General features: G+C 36.6%; 1 protein-coding gene across 1 annotated transcript in view; it reads right to left on the bottom strand.

The window, feature by feature from the left end:
* Positions 1–722: 722 nt before the first annotated feature.
* FNBP1L (formin binding protein 1 like) overlaps positions 723–25,501 on the bottom strand; it is a 58,641-nt gene continuing 33,862 nt past the window's right edge. The window contains 15 exon segments of the mRNA XM_068406077.1: positions 723–800; positions 1,871–2,029; positions 2,422–2,570; positions 3,061–3,155; positions 3,604–3,736; positions 4,339–4,448; positions 10,176–10,334; positions 12,743–12,946; positions 13,756–13,902; positions 15,991–16,046; positions 16,049–16,118; positions 16,663–16,767; positions 18,376–18,438; positions 18,841–18,988; positions 20,465–20,518. Of these exon segments, the coding sequence (XP_068262178.1) occupies positions 793–800; positions 1,871–2,029; positions 2,422–2,570; positions 3,061–3,155; positions 3,604–3,736; positions 4,339–4,448; positions 10,176–10,334; positions 12,743–12,946; positions 13,756–13,902; positions 15,991–16,046; positions 16,049–16,118; positions 16,663–16,767; positions 18,376–18,438; positions 18,841–18,988; positions 20,465–20,518 (1,660 nt within the window). The 3' untranslated portion in view covers positions 723–792.

The raw sequence follows: 25,501 nt of genomic DNA on the forward strand, positions 1-25,501 counted from the left end.
TAGCTTGCAGTGGTGAATCTCTCTGGTGGTGTTCCAGGTTTTCAGTGCTCACAGCAGCTTACTGAAGTGCTGAATATGGACCACAGTTCCTGGAGTTTCTCTTGATTGCATTGTAGGTTAGAGCTGAGATGTATTATTTCCCCAAATCAACACAAATGCATTATGGTCTCTTATCAGTTATGCCAAAAAAACTGGAATGTAATGATGGTTGCAGTGGTATAGTTATAGCAGCATACATGGATACTGGGATGAAACTCTAGTGTTGAAGATATTTAAACAAAATGATTTGTTGTTACAAAGTAAGACAAGCAACAATGGCAAAGTGTTATGCAGACATGCCTGACTGTCCTAGGCATGCAGGAGGTTAACGGCGAGCGTGGAGGTGGCACAGGCAGACTGATAACTGACATATGGTTCTAAATGGCTGCCAATTAAAATGAGTTGGAAAAGAGTATAATTGAGATAACCAAAACACCACACAAGCTAAAATATAGTTTGTGCATCTGGGACAATCTAGGACAATGAAAATAAAGCAATTTTAGGAGCAGTAGCCTTTATACTCTGGTAATGGAACTCCATTTTCCTGCACAAATTGAAGAATTTATAATACATCCTTACCTATGTATGGAGATGCTAAGATGTTAGTGACTAAATGAATGTCTGCATGCACTCATGCAACTAGCTTTTCCCCTTGGGCCTCCCAGTCTAGTACCCCCCCCCCCCTCCCCCCCCCCCCCCAGCAGCTGCATGTAACCTCCTTCAAGATCTCGCCCATTTTCTCAGAAACCCGCTTCAGGAACCTGCAGTCCAAGAGGAAAAAGAAAAGAAGACAGTTACTGAAGGCCTTCAGAAGATAGAGAAGTGTGCTCAGTTCTAACAGGCCGTTCTTAGTGGCTATACATTAGCCTTGTACTTAAGTCCACAAACTCTCATTAGAAATACAAGCCACAGCTTTTAGATTAGCTTTTTCTCCTCCCCCTAGTAATCAAGTAGTGCAATGCAGTTTCCAAGCCTCAGTCATTTAACAGTGAGGGGAATTACTGTACATTTAAGACCTTGATTTCAAACGAAACATGAAGCAATTCAAAGACAGCACAGAGTAAGAATATAACATCATTCTCTTTTCAGGAGCAGAGAGAGGTTTCAGTAAGACATCAAGCATTACATGTGGTCTCTTTCTTTGTTTGTTCAAGGTATCTAGAGTTAAAACAATGAAGTTGTGTCCAATACACAACATTCTACATTACAAGTACTGAAAAGGAAGGAGAGAGGCAGGTCTGTGGACTTTCTGTCCTCCTTAATCATAATGTTTTTTCCTGAGTATTTTTGTTGAGTTTTCAGAATCAGAAAACATTTTCCTGTTTAAGAAGTGAAAGCTGCCAAGTATTTTCTAAGGAAGGAAATTAATAATTTTCAGTAACCGAGTTCAGTTAGTTACTAGAGGAAAAAAACCCTCTGTTTTAAGCATATAGTTTAAGTCATAAAAGTGGGAACAGTAAATCTTAGAGATCTTTAAAACTAATTTTTCAGTTCTCTATAGAAACAAAGTATTCTATAGAACAAGCAGGAATCCTGGTCTTTTAATAGCTGAATTGGATTTAGTGCTTTGTAAAGCAGAAACACTAGATCAGTTAAACAAAGCAGAAGAAGTTGGTCAAAATTACAGACCAGTGTAAGATGCATAATTTAACGTGGTCATCTCCGAAAAAAAACTCCAGCAAACTCACACTGCAAACAACAGACTGCTGCTTGACTTCTGATATTCTAATGCTTTCCATGAACCTGTGTAACTTACTATTTTTCCACTATGTTCCCTGGGGAATGTACAACTGAAAGCTGCCAATTTACCGTTAGATATAGGTTACTGCACCTTTGCTGTTTTTCTCTAGCGTTACATCTATATATGATGTTGGCACATAGCCTTCCTCTCCATTATGTCTTCGAGCTCTTGTCCACCCATCTCCTTTGTCCTCCTCAATAATGTACAAAACTTCCCCTTCTTTCATCGCTAGAGTGCCTTCATTATGACCTGGGAAAAAGAACAGGCAAAGAAGTCCCAATGTTCAGACAGAATTTCAAGTCATCTTTTTCCCAGGGCATAGTTTCCAGATTATATATAAACAGGAAGAACCAAAAATCTGTGCAAGAGAACATATGGTCAGACAGGCTTACAGACAAAAAAACCTAGTCCAGTTTGTAAAGCTGAGTATTTGCCAATAGCTGTGCTAATATTTATCTTAAAACAGCACAAAAGTACTGCTCATGAATTAAAGTGATTTATAAAATATTTCCACTGATCTTATAAGCAAGTAGTTGCTCATACAGTTAATTTATTATTTTGAATCAGTTTACTTGTCTTCTCTATAACAAATAATCCATGCCTTCTAGTCAGGGAATCACAGTGCATGTTGTTAACCTTACCATCAAATGGATATATTGCCTTGCAATGTCCTATAGCTGGTAATGGCTCATCATCTTCAAACTCATCATCGAACTCATTTGGATGTGCATGTTGCTGTGGTGGGCCTCGAACTTCCTGATTCGCATCATCCGTGTAACTCCCTTCAGGGCTATAATGCAATGATTGGAGCGTGAGGACTCTGAAGAGTTCTTAGCTCTAAAACTCAGAACATACGTCCATCACAGCAAGAGCAGACCGCGGGTATCGCTCTGGGAATGCCTGTTAGCAGTTTTTATATTTACTGCTAGAGGTGATTTTCTCAAAATACTGATCTAACAAAGGCTTGGACTGAATTCTGCCTCAAAAACAAACATAAATTTGACATACTTGTCTCTACAGAGCATGGGAAACTTTAAGGTAGCTTTAAAAGGCACTGCTAGTTAATGAGTGGGTGTTTCGATTAGACTCACTATTTTTTTATGTTACCATAATGACATGAAGCGATGTTGAGAATTCAGAATCAGTAAGATTTTCCTTTAGAAGGACATAAACTTTCAGAGGATAAAAGTAACAACCATCACCTACTGTTAACTATATCAAGGTGATGGACTGATTCTAGCATAAGATATAAAAACAGTAGAGATAGATAGAATAGTGACCTCTCTCTGCCCTGTGTTACAAGGTGGTTGATATCACTGCTGTGCCGCCTGTCGCTTCTGGCTGCTACTTTACCTTCAACTTCAGAGAGCCAGGCCTTGGGGAAAAAAAAAGACAAATATTGGTGTCAAAGAAAACTTGATTCTAAACCAGCAAATACCATTTAACAAATACACTTCACTGCATACAGTTTACTTGTCAGTACACAGCCACAGAGAGACTGCATTCACATATGAAGTCTCATCATTACTTCACATGAAGCATGAACCTATCCCTCTTAAGGAAAAAAATAATCTTTAATCACATCTGAATTTCAGAATAAGTGACTAGTAAGAAATTCTTCTAAACAGTTTAGATCTTTATAATGTACATCCTTATTCTAGCTAGATGAATGTACTTGAAAATACGGCACCCCACAAAAAAGCTGTATCAGGAGCACTTTGTTAATTCAAGTCATTTCTGTGGGGGCTATATTTATAACCCATAAGGCAAGCTACAATTTATGACTCACGTCCATTTTCCAAGGAATTGTTTTAGAGTCTAACCTCATTCTTGTGTATTTCCATCCGAAGACGGTCCATGTTGCTCATAGTCTCAGTTAATTTTGGTTGCAAACTGCCTGGATCACCCATCTGGGGATTTTTTTCATAAACGTCCCTCATCTTGATGAGGGCATCTCTAAAAACATACAAAACCCGACAATAATTATGAAAAGTACATACATCCGTACCGATTCATTAAAGCTACAATAATGCTTATGTGCATGAGATCCTTCCCCATGATGAGATACTAAGCACAGACATGAGGAACTACTGCTCCCCAAACCACACCTAAAGCCTTTTCCCATTCTGCCACCTTAGTACTTTGTTTTCCTTTCTTGTGTCGTGCACAGGCACAAGACTCCAATTCTGTCTCCAGTCTCAATACTGTTTCCCATATTTTTGTTACACACGATTTCCTAAATATCAATAATGCTCTTTTCTTAATGGACTAAGCTGCAGCTCTCTTGCTCAACAAACCTACGCATTGATGGGATTTTTAATGCGTGCTTTTAGATCCAGTGTTTCCTCTGCAACGTTAAGATCAAAATGTGTATTATAGTAAAGCAGAAGGAAGCAACGCTAACAGAATCTACACGCAAAAAAACATGAACTAAAAAATGCCTTGTATTAGCCTGGACTAGCATATTCTCTCCTAGTGTCTGAGCACTGTTGGCTTAGGTAGAGGACGTCCAAAAAACCAGAGAGAACCATGACAGAACTCCAAAAAAATGCACTCACTTTTGGTCTGTTTCCTTCTGTAGTTCTCTGTTAAGTTCATCAATTCTCTGTTGCAGTTTCTTACGTCTTTGTTCTGGAGGGAGATGGCTGAAGTCTTCTAGTGCAGGGCCCTGCAAGTAGAGCACCTATTAAACAAGTTAACACACACATATCTGGACAGCTGAACTGACATACCCACACATGGACAGTGTTCACTGGAAGCAGGATGGACCTTCTTAAAAACTCTACTTGACACACAGCTCTATAAAAGCCCGCAACAGGATAAATGCATGTTCTTGCTGCCAGATCGTAGTCATTCATTCAAGGTTCTTTCTGCCTTCTGTAACAGTTGGCTCACAGATGTAATTCAAAATTTGTAGATTTAATTATTTTTCTGAAAAGCTGAGCCATGAACATCCTATTACATCCACTGCACTTAAAGCAGATTTAGAAAGGACAGAATTAATTACTACAGTGTAATTTCAGTCAGAACAAAAATCTAAGAGATGTTTATAATAATAATATGTTCTTTCTCTGGAGCATGTGTTCTGTGGTGATTTGGATGCTATCAAAAGAAAAATACTGCATCTTCACTCCAAAGTACTATTATAGTTCTCTTCCTGAAGTTCAGCAGTCTTGCCAGAAAACATACCAAAACTTACAAAGTTCTAATACATTTTACCTCGAGTAAACTAGTTCATGAGCATAGCAAAAGCCTTTATAACATGAAAATTTTGACCTAAATCTGCTAATCTGAATCAAAACTTGCTCAAATGTTCCCAGTCACCTTTTCCATTAAAAAAAAGAATGTTTCAAGGAGGGAAAAAAACCTCCTACTTTCCAAACTTTTTTTTTTCCCCCAGTTACGACCACCTGTTGTTCCAAGCCCAAACCTGCAAATGTTTGATTGCAAACTTGTGCCAAGATTATAAACAGGATAGAAGGACTTGGGTGTGAAAAGCATGGGAAGAGATTTTTTTTTACATATCTTGTGAGTTTGCAGTGAAAACTCTTCCCCTCAGGGTGACAGACACCAAGAATGTTAAGAAGGAAATACGGTACACGTCTTAATAACAGGTAAGTTACAGTACGTGTGTCCTAGTTGCCCAAGAAAGGTGGTTTTAGCACAAGAAACCCACGTGCCATTACAGGAACCCCCCATGGAGGCAAACCAAACTGGACAGCATCTCTTTTGTCAAGAAGAAACTTGACAGAAATATCGACTTGTGTCGAGATTTTGACACACGCAGCCTTAGGCTCACGTGCCAAGTTTCTAATACCCCTCTTAAGATCATCTTGCCCCTCAACTTCTTGGTTCTTTCGCACTTGTAAAACCATAATCTCACTGCTTTTCAAGAAGGGAATACAAGACACCATAAAAGGTGGGAAATCAAGAGATGATGTTTCCAAAATAAAGCAGAAGGTGTTTCTTTCTGGAGAAAAAAAAAAAATAAAATTCTTTCAGGTACTTTTACACACTACAAAGAAACAAAAAGACAATCACATCCTCTGTCTCGTTCTTCCTCACAGGTCAGTTAAAACCAGAGTATCCTACAGCAATAATCAGGAGAGGAGAGGTCTTTTTGTGAATTTTTTACTGATTTACTCTGCAAAACAACAATATTGATTAAGGTGTGGTCTTCATTTAATGTAACAGCTTTCTAATATTCCTAAGCCTAACGGATCATCTCCCCTGCAACTTTTTGGTTAAATTCAAAGGAGTGAATTTTGCAGTATTCAATATTTCTCCTTTACACAAGTTTTGTAATCTTTTCATAGACCTATTTTATGCTGCTTTTAACAATTTTCCTGACAAAGAGAAGTCACCAAGAATTTCCATCATGACCCACTCATGAATACTGGTCAACCCTAAAATGCCAAAATCACAGCTTTAGTTGCAGTCAGATCACAAGTCTAATTATCTTACATTAAGCATGGATGATTAAGAAGACTGTGTATATGAGTGGAAAAATCTGAAAATGTATTTCAGCACCTGACTTAAAGCAGTTATGATATGGAAACACTTTTAAAAGATTATTTTCATGCTATCTTAGCAGAAGTACAGCAGACAGATCAGCACACAGGCTTACCATCTTCACCGACCACTGCACAGTTCATTTGAAAACAAAAAGAAACGGGAAATTATTCACATGCAACAACCAGTTACGAAAATGATTAGTGCCTAAAAATGTATCTTTAAAATATTACTTAAGGATTAAAATTTTAATTTATAAAAAATACATGTTACTATGAGCACAAGAAAAGCAAAATACAATAATCAGAAATGCACTTCTGCTTTAAGAATTACTGATTTAAAAAATTACTACGTCATAATGGGTAGTTTAACTTACAAAATTCTAATACACAACTTCATTAAACTACTTTTGAATTTTAGTGTTTTGAATAATATGCTAAAGAACTTCTATTGTAGGAGAAGAAACAAACACACAGCGAACATTGCACAAAATAGCAGAACTTGATGATGATGAAGGACTGGTCAGCCATATGCAAATATTTTGTTAATTATAGCTAACAATCCACGACCATCACTTTTACAAACATAATTTTTACAATGTATTTATTATCTCAGCAGAACCACAAGAAACAAAGATCTTTTTCAAGTTTAGCAGTTAGTTAGTAATTTCATTTGCTGAAAACAGCATTTGGGTCATTGCTGCTATCCTAGAAATGTTTTAGTCCAGATAAAAACAAAGACATTTAAATGAGTAAAGACTTTATCCTTAGAAGAAGCAATTAGAAGATGGGATGCCAGGTGTCATCTCTTGGGTTTAACATTCACAGCATTTTGAAGATCTACCATGCCTTCAATGACTTTGGATAACCCTTTCCAGAGAAAGACCAAGCAACTTAGAAGATATGTATCTCTGACATCATTTATGACCCTCAGCAATTGTTAAAGCTGTTGACTGGGGCACACACACAAAATTAGAATTTCTAGCAATGAAGAAAGTAAAGCACCTTCACAACTGATACTTTGGTAGAAACCTCAATAAAGTCCAAAGATGATGTAAAATGGCTGTAGAACAAAAGTCTTGTTCCCTTTTTCCAAGAAAACACAAGGTCTACATATCGCTGTTGATGATGCATCTATTTATGTATCAAGTGGCATTGAGCAAAGACCTCTCGTAAGCACTAACTCTATCTGGAAATGTTAAGATTCCAAAGGATAATAAGCAGCATGTAATAGCAGTGCTAATAAAGCAAGTCACACTTGCTTACACTTAACGACTTTTTCCAATAACCTATTACAGCTACTGGTTGCTGCTGTTGCTATACATCGCGATAGGAAAGTGTAATGCATGCAGCACAGAATGAGGGCAGTCTGGTTTTGTGATCTCCAGTGCCTTGAGTGAAATCTTGTACAGGGCACGTTAAACACAATAACCAGCATGCTTAATGTCTGGTGTCTGCCAGCTCAGGGATGAAGCTCAGTAGTAGCAGCAGCCAATTAGTTCTACATGTCAATACCACCTGGGCATCATTTTCCAGGGACAAAACTGTGGAAAACAGCATCATGTACTAGCAACTATTAAGCACTGAATCAAGATATATTATAAAGATAAGACTGATCAAGCAGATAAAAATATCTATTAGAATTACAGTATACATTTAAGTGGAAAAGGCACTTCAATATGTGATAATGTGATATCTGTTAAAATGCTTGCAAGGAATTTCAAAATATATAAAAATTAAATGTTCATCCTGAAGATTTACAGAGATTAACTATTTGATATTGTGGGATATTTGAATTAATCCAGATTTGTAGGAAAGTAGTGATCCTTGGTAATTTTACAGAATACTATTCTGTATTAAAATTCATTCACTTTTACAACATAAACAATGAATTGTAAGAATAAAAAAATTAAATAAAATATGGTTTCATTTTCCATTAGCATTCTGTAGTTGTTAGGAGATGATTTTTTGCTTCAGTAAGAGGTTCTAGAACTACTGATATTACAAAGTGTTGATTTTTGAGCCAGGAGTCAATACATTTAGTGATCAACAAAAAGGAGGTGTAATCAAGACCCGTGCCATTTCAACAACTGTCTAATCCAGTTGATTCCTCACTAAGTGCTAAAGAAGGAACATTATCTTCATGACCAGAACAAATTATAAGTGACTCAGAAGGGGAGAGGAGAAGCTGTCCTCCGCAAATACTTAAGAGGACCACAAGAACCTTTTTAAAAAATGGTGGTGGTAGAAAGGGTATTTCCACAATATCTGGGGGCCTGAAATAAGACGCCACAACATGACTTGCAGAAAATAAGTTTTAAGCGTAACTCATAGTATTTCAGAGTGACAGCAAGGGAGCCTCTAAATCATAACTTTACTGCAATATAACATTGTACTTTCATCTCCACATTACGTCAACAGTAGTCAACCACTCCTGATGCATAGTAGCTGGTATGGGCCATGTTTTGGATTCATGCTGAAAAGAGTGTTAATAACGCAGAGATGTTTTAGTTATTGCTGAGCAGCGCTCACACAGAGTCAGGGCCTTTCTGCTTCTCACACCACCCCACCAGCGAGCAGGCTGGGGGTGCACAAGAAGCTGGGAGGGGACACAGCCAGGACAGCTGACCCCAACTGACCAAAGGGATATCCCAGACCATATGGCGTCATGCTCAGCATTTATAGAGCTGGGGGAAGACGGAGGAAGGGGGGGACGTTTGGAGTGATGTTTGTCTTCCCCAAGTAACCATTACACATGATGGAGCCCTGCTTTCCTGGAGATGGCTGCACACCTGCCTGCCCAGGGGAAGTGGTGAATGAATTCCTTGTTTTGCTTTGCTTGTGTGCGCAGCTTTTGCTTTACCTGTTAAACTGCCTTTATCTCAGCCCATGAGTTTTCTCACTTTTACCCTTCCGATTCTCTCCTCCATCCCACTGGGTGGGGGGAGTGAGCAAGTGACTGTGTGGGGCTCAGTTGCTGGCTGGAGTTAAACCATGACAGCAAGTCAATATTATTTTCAAATATCAGAAAATAGTGAATTATATATAATCAAATGCATCCAATTATCTCATTATTTGGATCAATAAATATCATAAAACGTACATAAACTGGGCAGCCTGTGCTTCACTGACATAACAGGAAAGTGCCAGTACATTTATCACTAGTACTACAAATGTTGCTAGGAAACCACTTAACATTTCCCTTTTATTGTCTTCCATATGCCACTATAAATCAGTAAATGAATTGATAAATCTCAGAAGGTGGCACTTGGTAGTAATTTTTCAATAATTTTATCCAAAAGAACCTTGGACAAACAAGAACAATTTTTTAATCAGAAAATGCATTAAAATTGTAATGTTTCAAAAATCAGTATTTCAAAATCTGCAAGCACCATGTGCTACAGCATATGCTGTACAAAAGAAATGTCTCCATTCTTAGTTCAGTGTCTCGTAATCAACTACTATTATTTCAATTAAAAGTCAGCAAGTAAGACATCTGATCTGTCAGGTGTTTTTTGTGGTGACTACATACCCAATGATAAATTACTGCTAAAATATGTTACACGATGGTAGGAAAACATTTGTGAAAGTGAACAACAATGAAGGAAGGTACCAAACACATGCTGAGCACCCTCTTTATAACACCTTTCTTTCAGGCACAAGTATTTGGAATGCTATAAAGAGTATTTCTATTTTATTTTATTTTCAAGCTGTTAGTAACGTCTGCATAGTATGAAACAAACTATCCTAAAAGTGACCTTATAGCTGAAGTGCTACTTTTAACAAAGTAAGCCTTATAATGAGGGTGAAGAGCATCAGAAAAGCCACAGCACAAACACACTGGTCATAGCCCATCATGCATTTCAACTTGTTAGCAAACTTACCCCTCTTTTGAGGCTTCTGAAAGAAGGAATTCTGGGCTTCCCTGTTTTTATGTCACTCATGCAATAATGCACTGGTTCAATGGAGAATATGGGATACTGGGACCCATTAGGAGTACTGGATGTGTATAAACTAGTAGGGGTTAGGGGTGGGGATTGTGGCTAATGTGGAAATAAAGAAAGCAATAAATAAGCCAAATGTTCAAAGTGATTTTAAAATGAAAATTCTGTCTTACAAAATTAAAATTTCCATCCAACACAGAAACAGCTTGTAACGTTCCAGACACATTTACACTATAACTGTATTGGTGTTAAAAGGTTTCTGTCATGAATTAATCTTCAGAGTTTACAGGTTGCTGCAGAGAATGAAGGACTATTCAAAAAAGCTTTAGACTCGGCACTTCCACAAGATCCTAACAAGATCCTGAAGTTACCTGTCTCTTTTCTTAAAAGAGGCAGTTCTGCTTTTCCCAACCTTGCTCAGCCATATTGGAAGCTTGTGCATTCCTGCTCACTGTTTCTTCCTACACTTTGATGCATCCTACCAGGTAAGCTCAAATAGAAATATTAGGTACGTCCATGGAGAATGACTGAAACAAAAAGTATACTCAATCTCTGTAGTCAAGCTGGACTGACACAATGGCTGCATTGCATTCTTAATGTCCTCACGAGGACTTCCTCCACTTTCTTCCTCCCCTTTTTTCAAATTGCTTCTCTTTTTTTTTTTCTCTCTCTCACACCTCTGCTCCTTTTTGCCAGTTCCATTTTTCTGTACTATTTCCTCTGCTGCACAACTCATTCCCTTTCCAAAAGACTTCTATGTCAAACAACATCAAAAATAGGTAAATGCATACCTGGAAGTCAAGACCAGCCATAGTTTCAGCTAAATGAAGGCCCAAAGGCCACCATGAATACCCAGCTACAATAAATCAGCATATTTTTATATCAGCTAATTTAAGAATATATTTTAAAACCTGTAAATAGTATTTGGAATTAAACATGTATCTCTTGGTAAGTATTTTGCTCCCAGCTGCTGTTTTGTAGAGTGTCCCTCCATCCTCCCCCAAAACAGGTGAAAAAAAGGGACATAATCATCTATTTCCTCCAGGTCCTTAAGGAAGAGATGCATGTAGTATGTATACATGTATGTATATCTGTGATTCCATACAGGAAACAGTAAGGCTGACTCTCTGGATGCTACATACAAAGTGAACAAACTGGGGAGAAGAAAGAGTCAGGGAAGTCCTGTCAGCTTTCTTCAGCTGTCATCAGACTGAGGAATTTCTTACAACTGCAGTAAATGCCAAGGTCCAGACTGAAAACCGATGCAGATTTTCATAGCTTCCCTCTCCAAGATTCTCAGAAAGATGTCTTTCTTGTCAAACTGGTAACATGATCTAATGTCAGAACAGGCTGAATCTCACTCACCTCTACAGCCAAATGCAATAAATATGCTAATGCATTAATACATTTAAAATATTATCAATCATTAATTATACTGCATGAAAAGTTAACGATAAGTTTTCATTTTAATACACAGCTGCAGTTACATAATACACTGAGGAGGGAATAAAGAATCAGCTCTATCCTTTCTTTCTGTAAAGGCTGCTTTCTTGGAGTACTATCAAGTGGAAAATAAATCCTACCACTAACAAGCTGTAAGAATAGTTTCCTATAATAGATGGCAGAAACTGACTTGGAGCATTAAAAAACCTCATAGAAATTTGTGGGAATCATTAAAATGACTCACTGATATGCTCCAATACTAAAGACCTAGCATAAAATTTAAATAAGCATATGCTTCATTATTCATTTATATAGCTAATGCACGTATTGATAATCTTTTTTGTTGATCCATGAGGGCATCTTGCACAGAAAGTGTTAATTGAAACTCATGTAGTAATACAAGAAAGGAGTAATTTCTCTGCTTTCAAGTTTTTCTTGAGCATAGGAATATTGTTACACCTATTTCATAGTAATATTGCTTCTGGGACATTTACCTGTGTGGAGCTTCAACAGTGTGTTTTATCAATGAGGTATTACAAATTTTTATGTTTTCAGACAAACCTCGGAAGTTTCCAAAACTAGCAGCAGGCATAATAAAAATCTGTATAACACTCCTATATATGAACATCTACAAAAGTGACACTTAGAAGGGGGTTGCTTTTTGTAGTATAAAAGAGAGATCTGAAGTCTGCCCGATTCCAAAGCATACTCCTCCTCCCCCTATTTTTACATTCACAATTAACGCCTTTTCTATGCAATTGCAGAAAGTCTTTACGGACACTTAGAAATGTTACAGAAATGGGAAGCTACTCCTATCAAATAACTACTAAAAACATTCCTAGACACAAATCACGACAAGAAAAATTTGAAAACTTTGCCCAGCGAGAACTTGATTTTTTTAACCTGGTATCCAGCCCTACTCAAACCTTCAGACGTCCTTTCGCGTATTTTAAAACACAGTGGCAGGCAAGGGGAAGGTTATTTTAAAATAAATAAATTGCTGCTTCCATGCACTCTAGAGCTTCACATTTTAATTTTCCGAACAGTAATTTCTTAACTGTTACCTTTGGCTTCTTCCCAAATAGCCACAGCTTTCCTTTAGCCTTGCCCACTGTAGTTTTTGGATCAATTCTCATTCCTTCCTGCTTTGGTGTACTGATGGTTCCATCAGAGATAGTTCTGTAAATATTCTGACTGTAATCTTCAAACGGAAAATCTCCAGGAGGTTCAAAACCGGATTTGAAGCAGTCTATCACTAGTTGAGAGTCCTAAACATAGGACATGAAGGAGTTTAAAAAGCAGAACAAGCAAACCCATCAAGAACCAGAGAGAGAAAAAACATGGAGACATAAATTTTCCTTTTAACTACAGAGATGCACGGATGGGAAAGTGAGAGCAGGCTCAAAATGCATGCTTTTGGATAGATCAAGCTAAGATAATGTATGTTCTTTCTCAGCAGTGTTACCATGAGTGTAAAAAGCATACCCTGCTATTCAGAATCCAGCAAATACTCCCCAAGGGTTATCACGAATTTAGAACAGGACATGCTTTAGGGCCGAACTACTACCCCACCTTCTAATCCTTCAACATTAGCATGTTCATTCAACATGAAGATAATACTAAGAAACTAGATATAGTAAGATACAATAGGGAAGAACCAGTATGAGGAGGAGTAAGAAGGAAGTGCCAATAGCTGCAATCAAACAGGACACAGAATGATACTTTGTTAACTAAACACCCTTTATATGATTTAATGCTACATACTGGAGAAAATCCCAGCCACACTGGTATTCTAGGATGTTTCACGATAACCAAACCAAAACAACATGTCCAAAATCACATGCAGTGAGAAAGTGTCAAAGATCTTCAGATCACAAGAAAGCAATAAACCAAGAAGAGAACAGACACCGAAAGTGGAAGTGACCATTTAGGCTAAAACTGGAGTCACAACGCTTTTCAAGCAGACAAATATTTGACAACAGAAAGATACAGGGTAAGTCCATCTTTCCCCTCTCCACAGCTTCCATATCAGTTAAATTGCTCATGCACATTTAAAACGTCACTCAATTCTACTTACTCTATGTTCATCAACTGATTTTGCTGCAAGGATCATCCCTTCTAAACATTTAGAGATAATCGGAATAACCTTGCGCTCAGAGTCAGCAAAGCCTTTGTAACATTCACTAAGTTTGATAGTCCTCCTTTCATCCATTTCTTGAAGTTGCTGCAAGCAAGTAAGATAAAATAAGGCTTTTATTTGCAGATCTTTTCCCCCGATCCTGCTGTATGCAGTTACTGTGGTCACCACAGAATTTCTGTGCTTTCCCAGTATTTTTATTTGCCTAACAGTTAAGCTAAAAAACCAAGTCCTCTCAGACATAGACTTCAGATGCCCAGAACAGTAATTACGAACAGCTGATACTCTCAGATTTTTAAAAATTATGTAAAAGGACTGGACTTTCTTTTCCTTATTCTTTTTTAAAGCACGTGTACCGTGTCTACAGCCACCTATTTAGCTTAAAATACTTGTTTCATGCAAAAATGAAAACTACAGTAAAGAAATTCTACTGATTTCTACATTTCCTCACTCTCTCCTTCCAGTTCCAAATAATTTCTCTCTGGTGATAAATATCTCTATCTTGCTTTTATTTGCTATTTTCCAATAAATACCAACAATTAAAAAAAAAAAAAAGGAAAAATTAGAAATATTAAAATTATATGCTGTTTAGACATGCTCTCTGATTTGAAATACAAACCATTTCCTTTAGAAGTGTGCAAGAAAATAGAGAAAAGAATACCATTACATAAGATTTGTAATAAAAGTCTACTGGAACACAACAAAAAGAACAAATTAAAGAGAAATACTATTAAGATAATAGCCCTGGACTTTTCACCTAAATGAAGGTGGCAAAAAAAACCCAAAAGAAAACAAAAAGCAACAGTACATACATCAACAGCTTATCGAAAATGGGATAAGAAGTTGGATCTTTTCTGTATCTACTCTAACAAAGGCAGACGTCTCAAACAGCATCCAATTTCACCTCTCCGAAACAAAGCAACAACCTAGTCATGCTAAATCCCTCTCCCAAGGTTTTCCCACAGAACGTTACCAAATATTTGCAAGGAAATAATAAAAACGTAGTCCCAAGAGAAAGTAGGACTAGGCCTTTCTGCTCTTACTGGAGATTTCAAAAAACGTAACTAATATCTCACAATGATAATGGATTTTAACTCTAGAGAAATAAAGGCAATAAACCAAAACGCTGGTCCAAGCTACAAAGACGATCAAACTGTTTCTCCTGGGAGTTCACTGCAATTCCTCCATCAGTGTGCTAATGTCAGACCTACTGTAGTGCTGCTTAACAGGTAAAATATTATAAAATTCTTTAATAAGCCAAGGCAATTTTCTCCTGTGAATCCTAGACCTTCTAACAAGTATTTTTTAAAATTGTGAACTCCCTTGTGCTTCTGGAAAATATCAAGCATTCTTAAGCTGGTACACCTTCAAATAAACCTAGTATTTTTACTTTCCATTTCCTCACTCCATGTCTCAGAATCAGTTTCTACAGTCACAGTATTTTCCCAAATGGCTGAACATACATGCCATTACACTTCTGAACTCTCCCTCACCTGATGCCCCCCAACTACTTTACTTTAAACTAGCTTTGCAAAGGCTTTCTGTTTTTGAAAACATCTTAAAAAAAAATCTTAATAGTTACATGAAGCACCTTAAGAAATCCCCGTATTAGATGCAAAGTATTGATCTAATTTGGCCTTTATTATTTTAGAGAGCTCTGTGGATTGCTGGTAGTATTGATGAAGCAATGACCAGACTGGGGGGGGAAGTGCTTCCGCCTCCAATGCACCCATTTTATACCTGTACATGAGATACATTAAACCACACAGTCACCGTCAGCTTTATGCTTTCCTTTGTCTCTGCCAGAGTCAAAACATTCACACACACAAATATTGAGAAAACTAGTGATCCAACCTTATTGTTTTAACAATTGTTTTAAATGTTTGCCCTCACCCAGATGTCTCAAATGTTAATTTTGCTATACCTCTTCTGCAATACTTAACCAGTCTACAAAATATAAAATCTTCACAGAAAATGCAACAAATATTTTCATTACAGGTCTAAGCATAATAACTGTAAGCAGTAAGTCTCACGATAAAACACACGTTGAATCAAATTATGATAATTTCTTGACAAAATTATCCACTAAAATCCCCCAAAGTAAAGTTTTAAAATTTAAAATCTACTTCTCCGTTAAAAGAAGATCAGGCATACTTTCTCTGTTAATTATTTTACCTTATAAATCTGAGGAATGACAATGTAGTAGTGTTTGTGCTGTTCTCCATTAAATTCTGTAGTTGTGCAGCATATTCATTTTTGTTTTCATCAGCCATATGTGTGCGCAGGTTTAACTGTTGCTTAGCCTAGTAGGAAAGCGTTATTAGTTCAAACATGTTTTGTGCTTTTCAATGGCATCCAGCATTATTTTAATTTATTTTACCAACTATGCAAAAACAATAATCACAAGTCATCAAAACTGACATCCTTGTAACTGAAATAAAAAGAATGTGAGATTTCATATATACTGACAGTCTACAGACCTAATGTGTTATATACAGAGAACGCAATGATCATTTTAGCTCCCTTAGCCACGGTGCTTACATGCATATCCTAAAAACCACAGAAGTGACTGAACATATCTACCACAAGATACCCAATACCAGTAAGCCTGCCTGTACAAGGATGATAGTCATCACCTCAACAACATCACCTCGACTAATGAAGCACACTCCCTCTCTGTGCTGTCTTATATTTTACTGTAACTTTGATTTTGCAAATAGTAAGCAAGCATATTTTATACGCAGTTTTATACACTCAAAGAATGTTGTTCTAGTACTGATGAGAAACATGCAAATAAAATGTTTTTTATAATAAAAAGAGTAAAGAAAGAAATGGCACCACTCTTACCTTCTCAACATCAGCCTTTGTCGCATTAGTGTCGTTGTCCAGTCTTTCGTAGCTTTGCTGTGCCTTCTCTGCCTCTCTGCATTCTCTCTCAAATTTCTTTTTGCTCTACAAAAAGCCACAAACTTACAGCTTCAACAACACACTATTCCCTTTTGATTTTGTACCAGTAATTTTGAGTACTAAATATCACAGCTTCCATTTAAATATCTTAACTTCACTAAGCACCTTTAAGTAAATACATTGTTCTCGAAGCAATCAAGTCTCAAAAATTTTCAACTTTTCTATTTAAAACTTATTTCCTTGAGGTACCAGCAAGGAAACAACTGTAATTATGCTATAAAATATCAGATAATCAAAATACAAAATAACCTCTTACAAAGATCCACAGTTAATTATAAACAGACAAGTCCACTTCCTAGCCTGACTTCAATAACCTAAATAAAAGTTAGAGGGCAGAAAACTTGAACCTGGACTTGTATGAGTAAAATTTTCAAGTTCCCCCCTTCAGTGATCAATTTTAATTGAACAAATTCAACTAAATTATTTTGAAGGTAGTCAGAAGGATTTATCTACATCACTATATCCTAGCATACCCATCCATTAACATCAGTATTCACATCAGCTGGTGTAGCTGTAAGCAGCACAGACAAACAGTATTCAACGAACGTGACGTTCAATATATCTGGTTGCTGTCAAGACAACTGCTGTAGGAAAAACCGTTGCATCTCAAGAAGTTCATATCTCTAGAGACAAACTGGCAACAGAGGTGACGTGAGCACTGCTCTCCTGCTTCAGTGCAAACTCAGGCAGTTGAGGTTAATATGTCCCTTAAAGGCTGCATGCATTTAAAAGACTGACTTTGCACTCAAGTAAACAACACTGCACACAACACAACTGATTGGTCGAGGTGAACTCTGGGAATTATCTTGGCGAAAGGTGACAGCATCTAAAACTACCACAGCTGCTTCTATTCTGATCCTCTGGCCATGAATTAAACTCTTTGACATGACACTGAAGCAAGACACTGCTTATCTGGGTCCACAACAACAAAATAGAAATTCACCTCTCTGGTACTGTTGCACAATAATCTGGATCAAAGATAAAATAAATTTCTAAGACACAAAACCAGCAGAATATCAGAACGCATCCTGAACACACTGGTTGAATTTTCTATCTTCTCACCTTTAAAAGCATGTCTCTCAGAAAAAAGGAGCTATAACCTGTTCTAGAGAAATTAACTTCCTGCATTTCTCTGTTAAAAAGTAATTCTACCTCCTGAAAGTGTAATGGTCTATAGTGGTATTCTTTAATAGACTTTATGTAACAAGCTCTCAAACTCAAGTCAAATACAGTGACTTAAGATTTCATCTTCATATAAATAAATTGTCATTATTAATTACTCTCTAAACAAAAACTAGCCTGCGGAAAAGCAACTGAAGAAGTCTGTACCCATGTGAAAAAGAGATTCCTTTACTCTGGATAAAAGCCAAGGCTTCACTCAAACATACACACAGAAACTGTTTACAGGAGATCTTTTTAAGCGGGGAACTACAAATACATTGAGCTGTATTTTGGATGTTACCGAGTCTGATTTGGACATGCCGTAATATAGCTAAACATTAAAGTGTAAGCAAGCAAGATGACAACAGTTCCACGTACAGACTGTACATTATTAAGTTTGATAGGGAAAAAAAAACCAAAACACAAACTCACATTATCCATCTGTTTCCAGCACATGTCCAGATACTGCTGAGCCTTTCGCCCTTCCTGAAGATGCTAAAAACATCACAAATAAGTTTAATTTATGTATCTTTTTAGTACTATCGCCATTAGTTAGCCCCTGCTCTAGCTGACACACTATGATGTACAGTATCTCCCACAAGTTACCAGTACTCTTTGGAAGACATTACTAATCATATAAGAACAGTACCACAGATGAAAATTACACTGGCAAAAAAGTTACTAGTAAGCACTATCTCCCAAGATCTTAATTTTTAGGTTTAATAACTGTAGTAAACCAGTATATAAAAATAAAGAATAACTTTAAATATGTTTTATAAATGTACTACAAAACTTACTTATTGCCAAGTTCATTAAACTGGGTAAACAAATACATCAATTCGTTAAAAGACATATCCATTTTGATATCCTATTATCAAATCAAAATATAGAAATTACCATTTTTCTCTCAGTTTTTAGATCATGAGAATATCTCATCAATTCTCCGTATACTCTGTGTCCCATTTCTTCTGCAACTACTTCTCGTTGTCCTGCATAGTCATTCAACTCATTAAGGATGTTAAAAAAGGCAATACACGAAGTAAACCTGACAGAAAGCACACACGCACAAACATACATATACAAAAAGTGAGACAGTTTCTTTAAATGAATTTCTTTTAGTATAGTCTGTACTCCTGATTAAATAAAAAAAACCACCACCATACATATTTTACAATAAACCTTATCTTAATGCTAATTGAATTATAGTATAAACACAAGTTGGGAAAGCCTACATTAAGCCTAGCATGTACTATACGTTGCAATGTCTCTTCAAATACATTTTATAAGAATATGGATTTTGGTGGATGGAAAAGAAAGAAGAAGAATACTACCTGGAAAGCCCTGTAGTATAGTGGTATCTCCTAAGCTGCCAACTGAGAGGCCTGAGCTTGGGAACGGATACATACGTCCCTAGGCCCGGAGGCTGAACTTGCTGCAGAGATGATGTGCTTGGTAGTCTCGAGGGTGGAACATGCCAATCATACCACTCATATGCATCCCGATGGATGATCTACAGAACAAGTTTGCTATCAGCTCTGGAGACAGCTGCCTGATTGCCTGCCCACCTCTTGGCTGGAAGTAAGGTGCCACTATGGCTGGCACTAAAAAGGGGGGAAGAGGAGGGGCAAAGGGTAGACAGTGTGTGTGGGAGGGAGGAAAGAAAAAAAAAAAACAGGCACCACATTAAAATATACATCTTTCTCTCTTTTAACTGTGGAATACTGCCATTTCCATAGGCTTGGCTCTGGGGAATTCAAACGGCACCCTAGCACTAGAAGTCCCCTTCCCTGTGGTCCAGGATCTTTAAACAGTCGAAAGAGCTAGAGGAAATCCTAGTGTGAATTCTCAGGAACTCTGTGCACAGCACGTGCTCTGGCTGCAACCTGAAACTTGCCCATTTTCTTTCCTTCATAAGAGTTATCCCTAAAGAAAAAAAAAGTATTGTGTTTTTCTAAATAAAAAAAATAGCTATGGACATGGACAGCAAAACAAGCACCTCTCTGATAAATAATCATAAAGTTCTTTAGCACAAATTGCTCCTCCACTTTTGTCTCCGGAGTCAAAGCAAGTCAGAAGTTTAAGAGCTCTTCTTGCCAAAAACATTACAATTTTGTGTACACTCAAGTCTCAGTATACAAATTTACAGATACATTTGTATTGCCACACAAATGCACTGAAAAACTCTACTAAACTAAGCAAAAAACACAGCCTAAGGACACATAATTGCTTTTCTATTAAAAAACAATACTAGACTGTGCATAGCACACTAAACTTCTGCTTTCAAACTTCCAGCTAGATAAAGATTAATTTGGAACAGAGCAAGCACAACCTGCCATGTTTACTACTTTAAAATACTAATAGAAGCAAACTCAGGTTTCATGCTTAAGAATTACAGCAGAACTATAAGAAGCCAAGCAGAATTCTTTTGTTGCCTTAGCCAATTAAATCTTAAAAAAAATAAATCCATAAAAGGACAGAGGAACATTTCTTATACATAGAATTTCAAATGCACATTTTTTACCTGGGTTCCTCATCTTTGGGTGAACGTTTAGGACAGTACTTCTTCACCAGATTTCTATTAAGGAAGAACGAAAAAAAGATGCTATTTTAGAGTCTCTTTTGAGAAGAGAAGACATACACATAGATTAACTGCATGAACAAATTAGTTCTTTTTAATGACTTAAAGGAACAAATCTATTCCCTCTGTCATCTTATAAGGGTCCTTTAGATAACACAAAGCAGAAATCTATGGCATTTTCAAAGTTTTAAGTCACTTTGACCTAGAACTATATAAGTATTTTAAAACCTCTGTTACACAGTGACTAGACATAAAATGAGTTCTTTATCATCCTTTTCACACATGCAAAAGAAGTTCTCATTTAGACTATCAAAGTAATATTTTTAAGTCTGAATTAACATCTCGGCAGAAAATAATGCATGTCAATTATTTGCTTTACAATCCCCAAATAGAAGCAACACAATGCTGGCTTTTTTCCCTGCATATCTCTAAATAATCATACCTTTCATTTAAGAACCAAAAAAAAACAAACAACAAAACAAGCACAGACAACTGAATCATATTGTTCAGGAGATAGCGAGTGTTTGACCTGAGCTTGTGAGGGAAGACTTCTCAAAGCGTGTTCTTGAGGTGGACCTCGATTATGCAAAGAATGCTTCTGCTTTTTAACTGGTATGAAACAGACTTCATTCAAACTTCAGTGTCATGTAAAGGGATGATATTTTACAATTAAACTATTTTACACACCCACCCAAGGAAGAAATAAAGTATAAAACAATGCAAACCTAGCAGAAGTGCTTTAACAGTTGTCTTTTAATTGGCCTCTGGATATAACTCTTCGATCTGTCTGTCCAGCAGTAACTGAGACAATTGCCGTTGACACCTTAGACTAATTATTAATATAGCCCAAAACAGTTTCCCCAAAAGCAGCAAAGAAGTGGACTATATAGAGCAGTCTACATCCCCAAAGCTACAGAAAAAAAGGAGAGGAGGAATAAGAAAAGATCTATGAAACAAAAGCTTGCATGCATGTTTTGTACCTCATTCCCACTGTCCACGTGTAACTTCAGTTATTACAAACTATGAACTACCTCATCGTTAAAACAAGGGTGCTAATCCTGGTTTCATCTGAAATAACCTTGTGCAATTTCTCAAATTAATTTATTTGGAAATCATATTATCTCTATGGTACTAGGTACAAGTAGTGAGACTATGTTCAGTCATGAAGTATATACCAAAACATGAGCAGGGAGTTGATGTAGAAAGAGCAAGCTTAGACCCTTTGTCTCCTTCCATACCCTCAGAGACTACAACCAGAAAGAACCACCATGATAAGACAGTCGAGTGCTTTTTACATCAATGTGTACTAAGAAACAGAATACGCACTGACTTTTTAAAAACTATCTGCAAATCTTTGAAGAACTTTCTCACTGAAGTTAAAACAAGAATCTCTCTTCGCTATCATCAGAATCCACTGCCTGTTGTAACATCCTACTTGGTAGGGATTAAACACAGACATTTTGATTGGAAAATGCATAAACGCAAGTAAAAGAAAAAAAAAAAGAACGATCTTCTTTGCTAAGTAACTTTCCCATGTTTCATTTTCCCTTACATTTCTGCTTTGCTCCTCAGTGCTTATTAACAAATGCGAAGCTCCTAAAATTCACCTTATTATTATTCAGAAGGTGAAATGCTTAACAAGCATACAATGCTGCCGCTAAGCAACCACGCACCAGCCTTTTCAAGGAAATATTTTCAGAGGTGGTAAAAATGAGAAAAGAAACCACTTACTGAAAAACATACAGTTGAAAGTGGCAGGAAAGAAGAGTCACAAATACAGATTATTTACTAGCATGCTGATTTCTGTTCTGGATTCATTTTTAAATGCAACTGTTTACTATTTCTAGGAAGACAAAAATATTATATAATCCTTTCTCCTAATTGAAGTCAGTTTCATTAGTCAATCTGGTCTACCTTAGGATCACAGGAACATACAGTTTCGAGACACCGTGTGATCAGGATTTAAGGTTCAATAACAGCACAAGGTACAATAATCAAAGTCAATAAATAATGAAATGACAAGCAAATGCAGAATTTAAAGTTCAAAGAAAAAGCCAGTGTTCATGTGAACAATGAAGCATAAATGGCTTTTCCAAGAAGTGAACACTAACAGTTCAAAAAAACCAGAGAAACTAGATTTAAATCTTTGAAAAAACGCAGGTTGACGAGCGTATGAGTGTGGATCTGAAGAGTGAAGCATTATTTCGAAGAGGAGCCAGCTGACACTTCAAGGGGGCATAATGTCCTTTAACATTTTTATCTAAATGTGTGTCTAATCCTCAGGATCCAAATATGGATCTGGACTAGTTTAGAAGAAAACTGAAGAAGTAATTGCAGACCATCAGAACTGAACCAAACCTACGGGATAAATTTCTCCATACTTCCTTAGAAAAAGTGTAGATTGATGACACTTTAATCCTCTCTGGAAATACGATTTAGATGACTTCTAACACACTCTGTCTTACAGCCGTCTGGAAGCAGAATTCATACAGGACTAACCACATCCAATTGTGCTGCTCCTGTAATTTTATCAACCTCTCTTCTCCGTATAAATTGGTCTCAGATCAAACTAGTGAGATAGCAGCCTGGACTATATTACTGGTCTTTAAGAGAAGTACCTCAGTCACGTAGCCAGAAATTTCAAAAAGCACCCTAGTTAATAAATTTAAATTATTTATAGTCATATACATAAAACATCTACATAAAATTTTACAGACATTTGTACAAAAAATGTTTTCTTCAGTTAATTAATATAGAACGTAAAGAATGGGAGCAGCAGCATCAATATGGTAGAATTTGTATTAAGGTAGCAGCTTGGGTACTGTGGCATCTGCTCATACTAAACCTCTACAGCCCCTACATCGTATTACAAACGAGCCTGGGAACAAACTTCGAAGTCTGCTTTCATAAGTTACTAAAAAATGCAGTAACTATTTAAAGCATTTCATATTGATACTTAAAGTAATGCTCTCAATAGGGTTCTGATGGCTTCAGTGATTGCATATCAATATTATGGACCGGGTGAAACCAATGACAAGGAACTGTATCTAGTAAGATGTCATCAGAAAAAGTTTTAACTGAAGAGATGAATCTTAAAAAATTGTAACACAGAGTTTGAGTTTACGAAGCTGAACATCCTTGGAACCGTTATGAATTCTTATATTTTGGCTTGCAGAAACGTCACTATAAAAGCCCTGTCATATCCATATTTGGATAATAATCAACAGCATAAATTCTCAGCTTCAATGAAAGGAAGAGAGATTTGAGCGTCCCCAACTTCACATTTGAGCTTACACTCATTTTAAATCATGTTTCCAAGATTCTACATATAAAAATGCGGTAACGATGTCTCAATTTGACTAGATATATGCATATATTAATATTGTGTTTAGAAAAAAAAAAAACAAAAACAAAACAGTTATACAAAATATTATGCAGAAGGGAACATGAAAAATACATTTGCTCAGATTAACTAGACTTCCCCAGAGATCACAACATACAATTTTAAAGGGAAACAAATAGTTCAAGAACAACCATCGCTATCTTCTTTAAACTGACAATAGAGAAGCTGACCAAATTCAGAAATCTTATTCCACATGGTAGTTTCATCTATAACTGCAGGTATAACTTGTATTACTACCTAACATCACAGGAAGTGGAACTCCTCTGTCTTCTCAAGTGTCACAATGCTTCAGACAGAACAAAAAGGGAGTGAACCTCCAGAATTATTTTGTGTGTGATGATGTGGAAGTAAACAAAACAGACCTTCACCTCGCCCCTTTTAAGCAACAATGCTGATCAAAAACAGCATCTGAGAATTCAATTACAAAATTCATCCAAGAGCCCAGTAATTTGGCACATACTAAATCTATTTTTTCCAATTATAAAAGAACAAATTAAACAGTCATATAATGAAAATGAAATCTATTAATACACAACATATATTGCAATACATTTGTCCTGATTCACACCCCTGTGACTCAGGAACAGCCTATAATAACCTTCACAACCCTTGGGGTACCACAGTATGGTAGTAAGCTACACAAAACTTAAGATTTTTCCCTTGAGCTGGCTCAAAAAAAATATTATAGTTGTTTTTTTTCAGAACAAAGTACATTGCAGACAAAAGACAAGACAAGCTCCCTAGACAGGTTTTGTTCTCTGTAGTCATTCGAGGATTCCTCAATGGTCTCAATTTTTTTTATACTACTTCTCAGTATCAAGAACTGCCTATCAAAGAAGAATAGCAAAGAATGACCTGCAACCCAAAACCAGCATTTGGACAGGATTCACACAAGTTGTCATTTCTGGAATTACTCAGCAACCATAAACTGCAATAACTGCATACAGTAAGAATATAGTAGTTCACTCAAACAGTTCCTCATATGCTATACATGCATCACTTGTCATCTCCTAGAAGACTCGAAACAGCTGTTGCACCTGGGAAAGACTCATCACTAAGTTGTAACAGTATACAAAAAAAAAATTTATCAAAATGCAAGGGTATACACAAAGTGAGTATGAATTTCTGCCAGGACACAGACTCTACTTTGTGAAAACTGTTATGAAAAATTTACTCATGTTTTCATGCTTTGGTTTAAGTCTATGAGAATAAGATCCATCAACAATCTCAACAGAATGTTCACGGCCCACATTGATACCGAGACAGAAAAAAAATACCACCATATATATCACTAGCATTATCTCCCTCGTTAAACTTGTTTTTTCTTGGTCTCCCATCCAAGTACTAAGAGAGCCGTAGAACCACCAAGAGGTGACCACTCACCATACTGTTTATACATCTACTGAACAAGGGCATAGTAAATCTCAGTTATAAAGCCCATTATGAAGAGATTCTCAACACACTATTTTTCAGATTGTATTTCATTACAAAATGAAAAAACTAGGATAAACTAGAAATTTCTATCAGAGATATTAATATTTATCTCACAGGCCGTATGTTGTCAGCTTTAAAATTCA

Source organism: Nyctibius grandis, chromosome 8 (genome assembly GCF_013368605.1).
Source record: "Nyctibius grandis isolate bNycGra1 chromosome 8, bNycGra1.pri, whole genome shotgun sequence".
NCBI lineage: Eukaryota > Metazoa > Chordata > Aves > Nyctibiiformes > Nyctibiidae > Nyctibius > Nyctibius grandis.